This window comes from Leucopleurus acutus, assembly GCF_964270905.1.
Source record: "Leucopleurus acutus genome assembly, chromosome: 6".
NCBI lineage: Eukaryota > Metazoa > Chordata > Mammalia > Artiodactyla > Delphinidae > Leucopleurus > Leucopleurus acutus.
In genome coordinates, this window is record NC_139149.1 from 89,089,572 (window position 1) to 89,102,412 (window position 12,841).

At 39.6% G+C, this 12,841-nt stretch overlaps 2 protein-coding genes across 3 annotated transcripts in view; one reads left to right on the top strand and one right to left on the bottom strand.

Moving 5' to 3' along the window:
* NDUFS1 (NADH:ubiquinone oxidoreductase core subunit S1) overlaps nt 1-8,124 on the bottom strand; it is a 31,710-nt gene extending 23,586 nt beyond the window's left edge. The window contains exons 1-6 of one of the 2 annotated variants that reach the window (XM_082841811.1): nt 8,000-8,124; nt 4,293-4,357; nt 3,677-3,768; nt 1,520-1,627; nt 744-820; nt 9-90 (exon numbers count right to left, since the gene is read on the bottom strand). In XM_082841811.1, coding sequence (XP_082697937.1) covers nt 9-90; nt 744-820; nt 1,520-1,627; nt 3,677-3,768; nt 4,293-4,353 — 420 coding nt within the window. In that variant the 5' untranslated portion in view covers nt 4,354-4,357; nt 8,000-8,124. Of the gene's footprint in view, nt 1-8; nt 91-743; nt 821-1,519; nt 1,628-3,676; nt 3,769-4,292; nt 4,358-7,953 lie in introns of both variants that reach the window. The other variant, XM_082841810.1, reaches the window with a different exon arrangement.
* A 207-nt stretch (nt 8,125-8,331) lies between these two features.
* On the top strand, nt 8,332-12,240 carry EEF1B2 (eukaryotic translation elongation factor 1 beta 2). The gene is made up of 6 exons (XM_082841256.1): nt 8,332-8,666; nt 9,137-9,259; nt 10,915-11,041; nt 11,319-11,385; nt 11,804-11,929; nt 12,042-12,240. Exons 1-6 carry the CDS (start codon nt 8,587-8,589, stop codon nt 12,194-12,196), a joined length of 678 nt encoding a protein of 225 aa, XP_082697382.1. The 5' UTR covers nt 8,332-8,586; the 3' UTR covers nt 12,197-12,240.
* Nucleotides 12,241-12,841: the final 601 nt, after the last annotated feature.

The window sequence follows — 12,841 nt, forward strand, 5'->3', positions numbered from 1 at the left end:
CTACATACCTGCAGATCACATTCACCTCCCTGGTCACAAATAGGACAATCCAGTGGGTGATTTGCTAGTAGGAACTCCATCACACCTTCCCTGTAAAGAAAATTGTAATATATATAATTACATAAATTGCTGACATTCAAAATGGTTTACATATAGCCTATTTAAATAACTGTCACAGATGTATACTCTAATATAGTTAACATGGATTTTACATTTACTATAAGAAACGCCAATGTAACTATCATAAGAGTAGTATTAAATACATAATCTAAAAAATGTTTATAGGAGTCCAGAATAAAACATCATTAGAGAACCTAGAAAATTGAGTTTTAACAATACAGAAATACCAAAAGTTGCTGAATGGTCTTCAGAAAACACTGGCATTAATTCAAAAAAACATGAATGTAAAGCAAAAACAAACACAATCGGTGCCAGTACAGTACAGTACAATATCACTGCAATAATCTCAGTTCAATAAGCCCCAAACAAACTCACTGTTACCACAAGATGAGCAAGGTTCTAAACAAGGGATTTTAATGCTGATTCTGCCGCAGGCTCAAAACCATAAACACCTGACTTCACCTCCTCTATGTGTACTCACTTCCAACTGCTCCTAGAAGCCAAGCACGCCAACTTCTTCAGAGCTTGATACTGAATTTCTCGTCTATGGGAAGGTCTACATACTGAAATGTGCAATTTTCTGCTCTAATAAAAGTCACTATGCCAAGTTAACAATAAAGTACCTGGCTTTCTTAGTTTTCTCTGAGTTTGTCAGGATATTCCAACCTTTCATTACTGGCATGGCACAAGCAGCTACAACCTGGAATTTCAATGCAAAAATCTCTAAGTATTTGTATTTATTTGTAATTATAAGTTAACCCAATATACAAAAATATTAAATTAACATTAGAAAACCAGGAAAGAACAGAGTATTTCTGAAGACTGAGTTTTTTAGTTTTCATATCTATAATATGACAATCTGGCACGATACAGTTCTCTTAGAAACTAGACATCGTAATTTTATTCTAATAATTAATGAGATTTTTTTTATAAGAGGCTCTGAAATAGAACGTCAAATAACTGTGTTTTGATTAGCAGGCAGTACTGAATTAAAATTGCACAAGACAAAATGAAATTAAACTGAAAGTGAACCTCTTCACTGCAACCCTTTTCTCTAGCGAAAATGGCACAGCATAAGCACTTCTAATGTGCTGCTTGGCAGCTCCACATCCTACTTGTGTGTCACATACCATTTGGAAATAGTGAGTGCTCTAAAAAGACCCATTTAATTTCTAAATGTTACCATTATATGCCACTTGCATTTATATAAAGCACTTTCTTCAGTGTGTTTCCAGTTTTGAAATGAAGAGAATCAATCACACAAAAAATAAACTTAAAGACAGAAGTAAACAGGACCAGATTCTCCACTACAACAATACTGATTCTAAATAAAGTCTGCTGCAAGATTTAAAGTTTTCTACCTTCTACAGCATGGTGTGGAATTTTAGGTATCAAGTACCTTAGGAGCTTTCTCAATTTCAACAAGGCACATCCTGCAGTTTCCAGCAACAGACAACCTTTCATGATAACAGAATCGAGGGATCTGCATGCCAACCTTCTCACAAGCCTAGAAGACAAAGTAAAAAACGTTTGCACTAGAATAACCTGACCTCATCCTTGTCTTGTCTAAAACACAGTAAAAACAAACAAAAAACAAACAAAAAAACATGAGGCCATCCCCTACCTATCTTATTAGTCCTACCTACAAATATCTGTAACTTGATCCTCAGAGAGATTCCCCTCCTTTTCTTTCCTCTTGATTCCAACCCCTGTCTGCTCTGAAGCTACCTCTTTAAAGATCCTCACCGTGCCTATACCTTACGTGAAAGAAACTGGATAAAGAAGCATATTCAGACTGTGCTAAAGGCTTGACTCCCCATTTCTACTCTGAACCATTGTCTACAAAGACTCCTCCTTCAAACTCTGTCCCAGTGGTTTCATACCTTGACTTCCTCATTGACTAGCCCTCCTCCTTTAGATTAGACTCCACTTTACACCTTCCAGCTGACTATAATCTGGTTCTATCTTTGGCTCCAAATACCCCAGCCAGGACTCTCACTCCCTTCCCAGTTCCCATTTGCTTAGTGAAGGATATTAGTTCCCTCTACCAATTATCCCTGCTCCTTCTCTGAGCCTACAAACATACTCAAACTTCCTCTAGAATTAGTTCTTCCATCCTTAGCCCTCACTCTAAAGCAATCTCATCGATTTTCAATATTTTAACTACTTAGCAAAAACGTATGGAGTCTTCCTGGGTGCTAGATGCAGTGGGTCAACTGTCCCAGCCTTCACACTAGCTCATTTACGTATGATTACATTCAAAACTTCATCTGTGGCCCTGAGGGTCTGCAGCCCTGATAGGCCTCCACTTCTTTAGATGTAAGTAGGCATTCACATGTGTACACTCTACAGACAGTTAAAATTCAATCTATTTCTGTCCCCTACTATACATCCCCAAATAAGCTAACAAAGGCAGAAATCATGAAAACTCCTCTGCTCTTCATCATTCCTAAAGGCCTGTCTATCTACATCTCACTCTCCCCTGAATATACCCTCTTGTTTTCATTTCCATTGCCACTATTTTAGGCCTTTTCACTTCCTGTTCCACTAATGCAAGATATACTCTTTCTGTGTCTCATTCCAGTCTTATTATTCTCCAAACCACCATCCTCTACAGTCACTGTCATACTGCTTAGTAGCCATGAATATTCTTGATGGTCCAAACTATAAGCTCTTCAACATTGCATAGATTGTCTTTAATGACCAGACCTTCTCTACCAGAATAATCTGCTTTCCTGTTATCTCCTCTTCTACACATACCTTATGTTCCATCAATACCAAACTACCTGAAGCTTCCTTGTCCACATATAAAAACCTACTCATCCTTTAAAATCTTCTCAGAGGTCACCTGAGATATTCCTGACATCTCTTTCTACCTATACATGCCAAAATACTCTCCACTGTACATTGTACATAATTTTGTTATATATTTATGTTTACATGTGTATGCCTGACAGTCTAGAAATTACTGTTAAAATGAATAAAGAGCATTTAGCTCTGCAATAATTTACGATGGAATGAAGCACTTCTTCTCCATGACCAACTCTGTTAGTTCTGGAGGAATCTGGAGAAATTAAATACTTAGGGCATAAATTCGAGAACCTACTATCCTCCATTTATCTGCTTTGTAGGACACATTCCTAGAAATATTATTAAAGATAGAAAGGTTACATAAAAGTGAAAAGCAGCAAGCAGGCTCACAACAAAGGTCACCTTTTCCCCAAACTTACCTACATTAACTAAAATTTTATTTTAGGTAACTTAAAACTTCTAAACGGGAATTTATTTGAAGGCAGAAGTGAAACAAAAGAACGGCCACAGTTCACTTAGAAAGTCAGAAACTGATAAATGATAGCTCACTCACTCTGAAATGCCAAGATTTCAAATCAAACTTATTTTCATATAAGTTTACTATCTATATATAGTTCTTTAATGAGCATTTGTCAAGGAATCTTGAAAATTTTAGAAGCAAATGAACAGTATAAAGAAAATAAATTATTTTTCTTTTTTTAAATCAGAACAGATGCAAAAATAAAGAATTAAAATGAATGCCTACTTGGAGGACGGTAGTTCCTGGTTCCACCATGACAGACTGACCATCAACAAATACTTCAATCAAGTTGCTTGCTGCTGTGGCAGTTGTTCGAACTGACCATCAAAAATATTGAGGTGAAAATGAAATTAACAGAGTTCAAGTTATTACAGCAGAGGATAATGGATTAATTAACCTTCACATCTAAATTTTTTCCTCATTTTGTACTATTCCCTTCTATTTCTCTAGACGCAAACTTCTAAATTATTGACTTAGAGAAAAGCTTTTCCGGTCCTGAATACCAAACAGAAAATGGCTGTCTACTTTTAACAGCAGTTTAAGTTGTAACTTTTAATACCACTGAAAATATGTTCCTGGGAAGACCACTTCTCAAAAGCAAAATGACTGCTTTTTCCATTTTGGCACTGACGGGCAATTCCTACTACTTTCTATTCCACGATAATTTCTATAAAATGTTTAAAGTTGTATTTTGAAAATTATTCTATTCAACTTGGGTCACTGTTTCCATTTTTATTTAAAATATATTATGGGTCTTTCAAGAAACATTCCATAAACTTATGAATTTACAAAGACAGAAAGTCTAGTACCCACAAACGCAAATTCAAAAAAAGACACTCACCACATCCTTTAGGAGACTTAGAAAGGCTCACTAAGGCCCTTCTTACAGGTATCCTTAACATATTGCTAAGAATAAAACAAAGAAGAGTTATATTATCATAGGAAAAACAATGCCAATCACAAACTTTTGGATAATATTTTATGGTTTTAAAGCACTTCATATATATACATTATTTCATTGAACATTTCACAAGTCCTGATATTTTTCCTGAAATTCTAGAGATGAGAATACTCCATCTCAGACAGATTAACTGACTTGTACAACATTAAGAAGCTACAAAGGAGCAGCTAGCACATAAATTTGAATCTTCTAATTCTATATAAAGGGCAGATTTGTTGTTTTTAATTATAAACAAATGATCAAACTTAATATATTACTATATAATAAAATAAATTTGAAAAATTTATTTCAAATTTATTTTACTATAAATAAATTTATTTTTATTTATTTCAAATTTATTTTACTAAAAACAGTGAGTTTATCATTAATTGCTATGTAAAATAAAGCCTACCTTTCTGCCTTCATTTCCTGCTAAAATGCATTCTAACATTCTACGTTCTGAGCAGTTATCTACTAAATGCTTCTGAGATATTCTGAGCTGGCTCACAAGCCCAAGCCTTTAAAAACTCTGGAGTGCTATTTTCTGTGTCCAGTAGTACATTTATCTTACAGATTTGCAATTATCTGTTTATGTGCCTGTTCTACCCCCCCTGTATTATGAACTTCTTTAATCTTTCTATCCTCAGTACCTACCCCCAAGGCTGCCACACAGTAAGCTCTAAAACAGTGGTTCTCTATAAGAGATAATTTTGCTTCCCAGGGAACATTTAGCAATGTCTGGACAAACTGTTGTCGAGACTAGGGGAAAGCTATTGGCATCAAGTGGGTTGAGGTCAGCGTGCTGCTAAAGATCCTACAAGGCTCAGGACAATCTCCCATAATAAAGAATTACCTAAAGTGTCAACAGATCTGCAGTTGAGGAGCCCTCTCTAAAGGATTTGCTGAATTACTGAAATAAATGGAAGTGGATTATATAAATTAACACCAATTAAAGGTATTCATAAGCAAAAAAGAGAGAAAAGTTATCTGATCTTTTAGAGTTTTTTGTCCATTCACTTGATCATATCGGCGAAGCACTGAACTTTCTGTCTACTCACTTGATTATATGGGCTAAGCATCTAATTTTTCATTTGGAACTCTTAAAAATACAACAAATTATGTGATCAGAATGTATCGCATAAAGAATTTCAAAGTTTATAGTAGAAAACTGTATATATACATAAGTTTTAAGCATGTTTCACAGAAATTTCATTAATTCAGACATCAATAACTCAAACAATTCATTAATTCAGAATTTGTGATACTGAATCTGCAGACATCTGTCACCTACTAGTGAGTGACTTTTTGGTAAATCACAGTTTCTGTCTCTTTATCTATAAAAGAAAACAATACCTCTTAGGCTATGTGTTACCAGTAGGAGCTCAATAAATGTCAGTTATATCTGAATTCAATTTAGACGGTACTAGCCACTGAAAATCAGTTTTAAAGGGCTCTTCCTTTGTGCTCCTTCTCTTTACCACCAGCACACACTGTGTATATGTGTGTGTATATATATACATATATATATATATATACACACACATATATATATCTCTTTATTATTCCACCTACTAAACTGTAAGTTAGCAATCAATTTCAGTATCTCTAGTCTGTAAGCTCCTTGACAAGGAATGGTGCACTTTGGTCATTTCCCTTTTCTGAAGACCTAGCACAGTGCCCCTAAGAAAATGAACCATCAAACAGAGTTGACCCTTAAACAATATGGGTTTAAACTGCACAGGTCCACTTACAGGCGACTTTTTTTCAATAGTAAATACTACAGTACTACAAGATATGAGATTGGTTGAATCCTGAGATGAATCCTCAGCTGCAGAACCATGGATATAAAAGGCCAACTGTAAGTTATATACAGATTTTCGACTGCACAAATGGTTGGAACCCTTAATCCTCTCATTGCTCAAGGGTCAACTGTAGTCTTACCACCAAGTTCCAGAATGAATAGCATCTGTCCTAGTAAAATCTATTCATATAAAGGTAAAACTGAACTTGCTAAGTTAAAGACAGATCAAAATCAACAATATTTCATACAACAATGTAAAAACTTTAATATTACATTTGTCTCCAAGACAATATGAAAGTGGTGCCCACTTTAGCTAGGAAATCCACCAGGACTAGGCTGTCTGTTGAAAACCCAGCGTCAAGTGGAAGACTGCATAGCCCCAACATAAGAAATACAGATTTGCAAAACTTTGATAAGCACTTTACACTTATTTGGCTACCATGTAAGAACAGAAATAATCATCTCTAAGATGGGAAAATGCTAATGAATAATCATTTCTAAAACTAGACTGGACACTTTTTGGTGCAGGGACAATACTACTCCACATTCACCAGGTATCCCGCATCCATCCACTTCTCTCTCTAGGTACTGTCCTATTCCAAGCCACCATCATCTCTTGCCTGGACTGTTACAGTAGCCCCCTAATAGGTCTCCTGGCTTCCACACTGCTCCCACAGCCTCTCCCATCTTCCCAGGGGCTGTGACCTCAGACGGAAATGCTCTTCCCTCAGATCTTTCTGGCCCCTCCTCATCCTCCAAATTTTGGCTTAAAAGGCATTTCTCAGGGAGACTTTCCTTGACCAACCTAACCAAAATATCCTAACTACTCCCCAGTCACATCACCCATTTAATTCTTCCTTGTGGACTCACTTCTAGCTTATAATAGGTATTCAACAACTATTTGTTAAATGAATTCTATCTCTACTCTCTGGCCATCACTTCCACTTTCCTGGTATTAAAGAGTGCAGGTGCTCCGGCAGCCTTACAACACCCTGCTTAAAGATGCACATACAATTCAGTGGGAAAAAAGGACGTTCCGCAAAAAACCAACTTGATGTTTATTCATCAGAAAGAGTTCACGTTACATTTTCTATACCCTCAATTCGTTTTTGAGCAGAGCTGTATCGGATCCACGTTTTTACAGCACATGTACATGCACTGGATTCCCAAAATTTTTAAACAACGTAGCTTTGTTATTTGCAGTGCGACCTTGAGCCAACTTTTCAAATGTCTTTTTTCCTCAGTTGCCCCACCAGTGAAAAGAATAAGAAGTATTAGCCAACGCAATCTATGGACAAAACCAAAACACAAAACAACAGAGGCATGGACGGTTGCTAAGGCAACAGCAGCCAAACAAGGATGCACTATACCAGCTATGTAGTAATTGGGGGGAAAAGCTCAGTCTTTAGGCCTAAGTCACTTGACAGGTCCTCTCCCGGGAAACAAAACGGCCTCCTCTCCAGGAAGGGGACTGTCCTGCATTCCCCTGCAGACGGAAGGTCACCCACAAGGCTGCACTCGGGCCAGTGCTCCCCAGGGCCTCGTGATTTCCTCCTCCTCTCTGCTCCGTCAGAGCACAGACGTTGGCTAACAGTCCTCACCTGCCAGCTCTCGGGGGTTCCCGAGGAAGCGGGGTGGGACGCGGCGCCCATTCAAGGACAAGAGGAGAATGAGTCGGTTGGGCCAAAGAAAACAGTCTCGTCAATAAACACACTCCGGGGACCAAGGCACCTCAGCCTTCTCCCCCAAACACAACCTCACCTTCTCCCTGGCGCCGCCGAGGCTGCCCTGCAGAATTGTCTACAACCCGCCGTCTCCTTCAGAGGCCGGGTTTCTTATTCAATATGGCGGCCTCGGGTATCTCAGTCAGCCGGGCCTGGAAGAACGGAAAGTCGGGAGGGACTAGAAACCACAATTCGACAATTTCCCGTTTAGATTGAGCTCGGCAACTTCCGTCAGCTTGACAGAGGGCGGGGTGGAGGACTAGCAGCCGGGAGGAAGCGGGGGCGGGGAGTTCCGCCGGAAGTAACCTGGGGCCGAGGCCGAGCGTCTTCCGTCATTTCCGGCGTTTCAACGGGCGGTTCCGGTAGTCTTTGAAAACCTTGGAGGTTGTGATTTAAGCAATGCCGATTTTATTAATTGATTTGCAAACACAAAGAAAGCTCGGCGGATAATTTGTGGGCCGTTAATTAAGAGCCCTTGATTTTTACCTTGAGAAATCTTAACGTAATTTACTTTTAACCTGCGGCTGGGGGCATCGGAGAGAAACGCATCCGTCTCTATATAAGGCATTTCCGGCCTCGTTGCGGGCCTTTTTTCCTGTTAGCGCTCGGCAGTGACCGTCTGCGCTCCTCTTTTCCTCCGCTGCCTCCCAGTTCCCTGTCAGCCGTCGCCATGGGTTTTGGAGACCTGAAAAGCCCAGCCGGCCTCCAGGTGCTCAACGACTACTTGGCGGACAAGAGCTACATCGAAGGGTGAGCTGACGGGCCGGGGTCTGGGCAGGGCCGGGAGCAGTGGTGCCACGTGGCGCGGCCTCGGCTGCGGCTGGAGGAAAGGAAGCCCGACCCCAGGGTTCTCCCCCGGGAGGGGACTGCGAGGGGAGAAGGGTTAAAAATGTGCTTTGTTTCGGCTTACTTGACTCCACCAGGTTTTTCCGCGTCTTTGCTCAGTTAACAAATGTAAACCTGTAGGTCCACGTTAGCGATTGCAATTTCTGAGGTCTAAGTGGCAGTTGTGTCTCAGGGTAGCTCGGAGAACCAAATAAATGATCCCTGATCCTAAGGAATTTATTTTTTACAGAAAACTAAAGCTGCTTAGGTAGCCCGGTAACAAGAGGACGAATTGCCACTAATTTGACGGTTGTAGCTAGCGTTTGTCGTTCGTTGGCTGGTGTTTGTGGTTTTTCTTTTAAAGGTGTGTGCAGTTACTTTTGCATCGTTGGCAGGTATGTTCCATCACAAGCAGATGTGGCAGTATTTGAAGCAGTCTCCGGCCCACCACCTGCCGACTTGTGTCATGCCCTACGTTGGTATAATCACATCAAATCTTATGAAAAGGAAAAGGCCAGGTAAAAGTATCTTTGTGTTTATCTGAAGAATAGAATGCTTTCTAAGCTTAAACTCAGGGTTTTCACGTGACAAGGTAGGGTTCAGGCTACTTTAGTTTTGTGGGGATATTGTAAGCCTCTGTGACTTTAGAAGGCCAAGAGGCTGAAATTCTCCATTTTTTCATGTAGAACATGTAACAGGTAGAACATGACAATTTTGAAGAAAAAATTAGTCAATCTAAGAAACAGAAAATTTTATTCAAGCCACATTGAGGATTATAACCTGTGAAAAGCCCATCAGAAACCTCTGAAAACTGTTCTGTGCATATAAGTTGGTTTTTTTTTAAATTTATTTATTTACTTGTGGCTGTGTTGGGGTCTTTGTTGCAGTGCGCAGCCTTCTCATCGTCGTGGCTTCTCTTGTTGCGGAGCACAGGCTCTAGGCGCGTGGGCTTCAGTAGTTGTGGCTCGCGGGTTCAGTAGTTGTGGCCTGTGTGGCTTCAGTAGTTGTGGCACATGGGCTTAGTTGCTCCGCGGCATGTGGGATCTTCCCAGACTAGGGCTCGAACCCGTGTCTCCTGCATTTACAGGCAGATTGTTAACCACTGCACCACCAGGGAAGTCTCCATCCATATAAGTTTTTGTTTTGTTTTTGTTTTGTTTTGGGTTTTTGTGTTGTGTTTTGTTTTTTTTAACATCTTTATTGGAGTATAATTGCTTTACAATGGTGTGTTAGTTTCTGCTGTATAACAAAGTGAATCAGCTATACATATACGTGTATCCCCATATCTCTTCCCTCTTGCGTCTCCCTCCCTCCCACCCTCCCTATCCCACCCCTCTAGGTGGACACAAAGCCCAGACCTGATTTCCCTGTGCTATGTGCTATGCGGCTGCTTCCCACTAGCTATCTGTTTTACATTTGGTAGTGTATACATGTCCATGCTACTCTCTCACTTCGCATATAAGTTTTTGAGACAAGGTTGCGCATTAAATAATGTATTATTGACAGTTTATACAATCCAGATTTACAGGTGCAAAGCGAGTAGTGGGTCATGTGGGTCATCATGGCGCAAGATTCAAGATTCAGAAGGAATGTTATCTCCTCAGGAGGGCTGGTTAATGCAGATGCGTGATACACAGTATAGAGGAGGGAGGTGGCCCAAACAGGCAAAGAAAATTTTTATGTTTAAATTTTTCTTGTCTTGCCACAAAATATGAATTTTAGTTCATCAACAACAGCAATTCAGCTTTTCCCCACACTGGCCTGCCAGTGTGCCTGACCCTGGCCTGGGGGACCCACCTCAGGGGTGAGGGGTGGCTCATTCTTTCAGTCCTTTGCCATTCTTCTGAAACTGCTAACAAGGATGGAAGTTTGGGCAGGTGGACTCCAGTTCACTAAGAATGGAACTGAGCGTACTTAATGAAATCTCAAACAGAAATACTCATTCTGAAAGTAAGTCTTTGTGCGTATTGAATATAGTGTTTCACATGCTACTAATGTTTGTTGGGTGAGGAGCTAAACATATAAAAGCATTTACCTGGGAATGTTGAAGGGTAAATTCTTGGTACAAAAGGGGTCTATTGATAACTTGTAATGAAAAGAAGTTCTCATGTATTGTTTGAAAAGGGACATCATACCGAGCTAATAGTAGCTAGCTGATTAAATTTTTTTCAAGCCTGCCAGGAGTGAAGAAAGCTTTGGGCAAGTATGGCCCTGCTAATGTGGAAGACACCACAGAAAGTGGAGCTACAGATAGTAAAGATGATGATGACATTGATCTCTTTGGATCTGATGATGAGGAGGTATGGCATAAGTTGACATTTGTGCGTATCATTGTGCTTAAGCACAGGCTCTGTAGCCAAAGTGCCTGGGTTTGAATCCTGGCTTCACTTTATTACCTGCCTTTTAAAAATTCTCACTGGCTACATGATGAATAAAATTAATTCGCCATCTTTCGGCTGAGCTCATGATGGATTTGCTTTTTTCTGATAAAGCTGGTCTGCTTTAAGCTGAGGACCCACCAGCCTTAAGCTGAGGAGCAACCAGCTTTGTGAAGTGTATTAAATTTTTTCTTTACAGGAAAGTGAAGAAGCCAAGAGGCTAAGAGAAGAACGCCTTGCACAGTATGAGTCAAAGAAAGCCAAAAGTAGGTCATTTTATAATTTGTGTTTAACTTAATTGTTTTCATAATAATTTGAATAATCTTTTTCAAAGACTGATCCCCAAAGTAATTTCCTTTCCTCCCCATTCGTTGAATATGTCAGTATTTCAAAACCTTCTGTTGAAGAGGAGCTTCAAAACTTCCACAGCTACTGGTCTGCAGCTGTTTTTATGGTAGCAGTTGTGGCATTCCTCTGTGGGAAAGAAACTGTTACACAACTAAACACCTCTTTCTCAGCAAAATAGAAAGGGGGCATATGTGTGACGAACACAAGGTGTATTTTCTATAGTTTTATGTGGCTAAGGAGATGATCCATTTAGAAACAAATTAAGATTTGTTAAGTGTCTTGAAGTAGGGCAAAAATAATTACTTGAATAATGCTGTTTCTTGTACTCTTTTTTAGAACCAGCACTTGTTGCCAAGTCTTCCATCTTATTAGATGTGAAACCTTGGGATGATGAGACAGATATGGCAAAACTAGAGGAGTGCGTCAGAAGCATTCAAGCAGACGGCTTAGTCTGGGGCTCTTGTGAGTTTAGTCTTTACCTTTTGACACTGGCATCTGGAGTTTGCATACAGTTTAAACCTTTGTCAATCAACAGGACTTATCTAACTAAGATTTTTCTTGATGCTCTTTTCAGCTAAACTAGTTCCGGTGGGGTATGGAATTAAAAAACTTCAAATACAGTGTGTAGTTGAAGACGATAAAGTTGGAACGGATATGCTGGAGGAGCAGATCACTGCTTTTGACGAGTATGTGCAGTCTATGGACGTGGCTGCGTTCAACAAGATCTAAAATCCATCGTGGATCAGTGCTCTTAAATAAAAGCTTGAAAGACACTCTTGGCTCTTGACTCCTAAATAAGAGGATGGTATTTATTTATATTCCTTCCATTTTGAAGGAAGAAATTTAATGGATAGATAATTCATAAATAATATAAATTTGGGTCCGCATTGTCGTTCGACGTTTAGCCCAAAAAAGGAGGGAACTACCTGTTATAAATACTGTGACTATGCATAGATGTAGAGTAGACTTTATAAACAAATTAACAGAAGTGGACTCAGTACAACTTCTTTACCCATTAGTGATGTCCTCAGTATGCGATGATACAACTTTTACTGCAGTATTTCAAGTGTTTATATTTGCCTTGTTTTTTAAAAGAAATCGCGGAGGTAAACTTGACTGAAAATTTTGTAGTAAGAGGTTTTTTTGTTTGTTTTTTGACCACATCACGCGGCTTGCAGGACCTTAGTTCTCGGACCAGGGATTGAACCCCGGGCCCAAGGCAGTGAAAGCAGCCAGTCCTAACCACTGGACCACCAGGGAACTCCCAAGAGTTTTGATTTTAGATCATTAGTCCCATATATAATGGTTCAAGACCTTGCCCTTTGCAAGGGGTTACAAAGTTACTTAATATCTGAGCTGGCTTTCCTCGATGTG

Coding starts and splice junctions, on each gene's coding strand:
- EEF1B2 (XM_082841256.1), top strand. CDS start 8,587: ATGGGTTTTGGAGACCTGAAAAGCCCAGCCGGCCTCCAGGTGCTCAAC. Junction 11,386..11,803: donor TGAGTCAAAGAAAGCCAAAA/GTAGGTCATTTT, acceptor ACTCTTTTTTAG/AACCAGCACTTGTTGCCAAG. Junction 11,930..12,041: donor CGGCTTAGTCTGGGGCTCTT/GTGAGTTTAGTC, acceptor TGCTCTTTTCAG/CTAAACTAGTTCCGGTGGGG.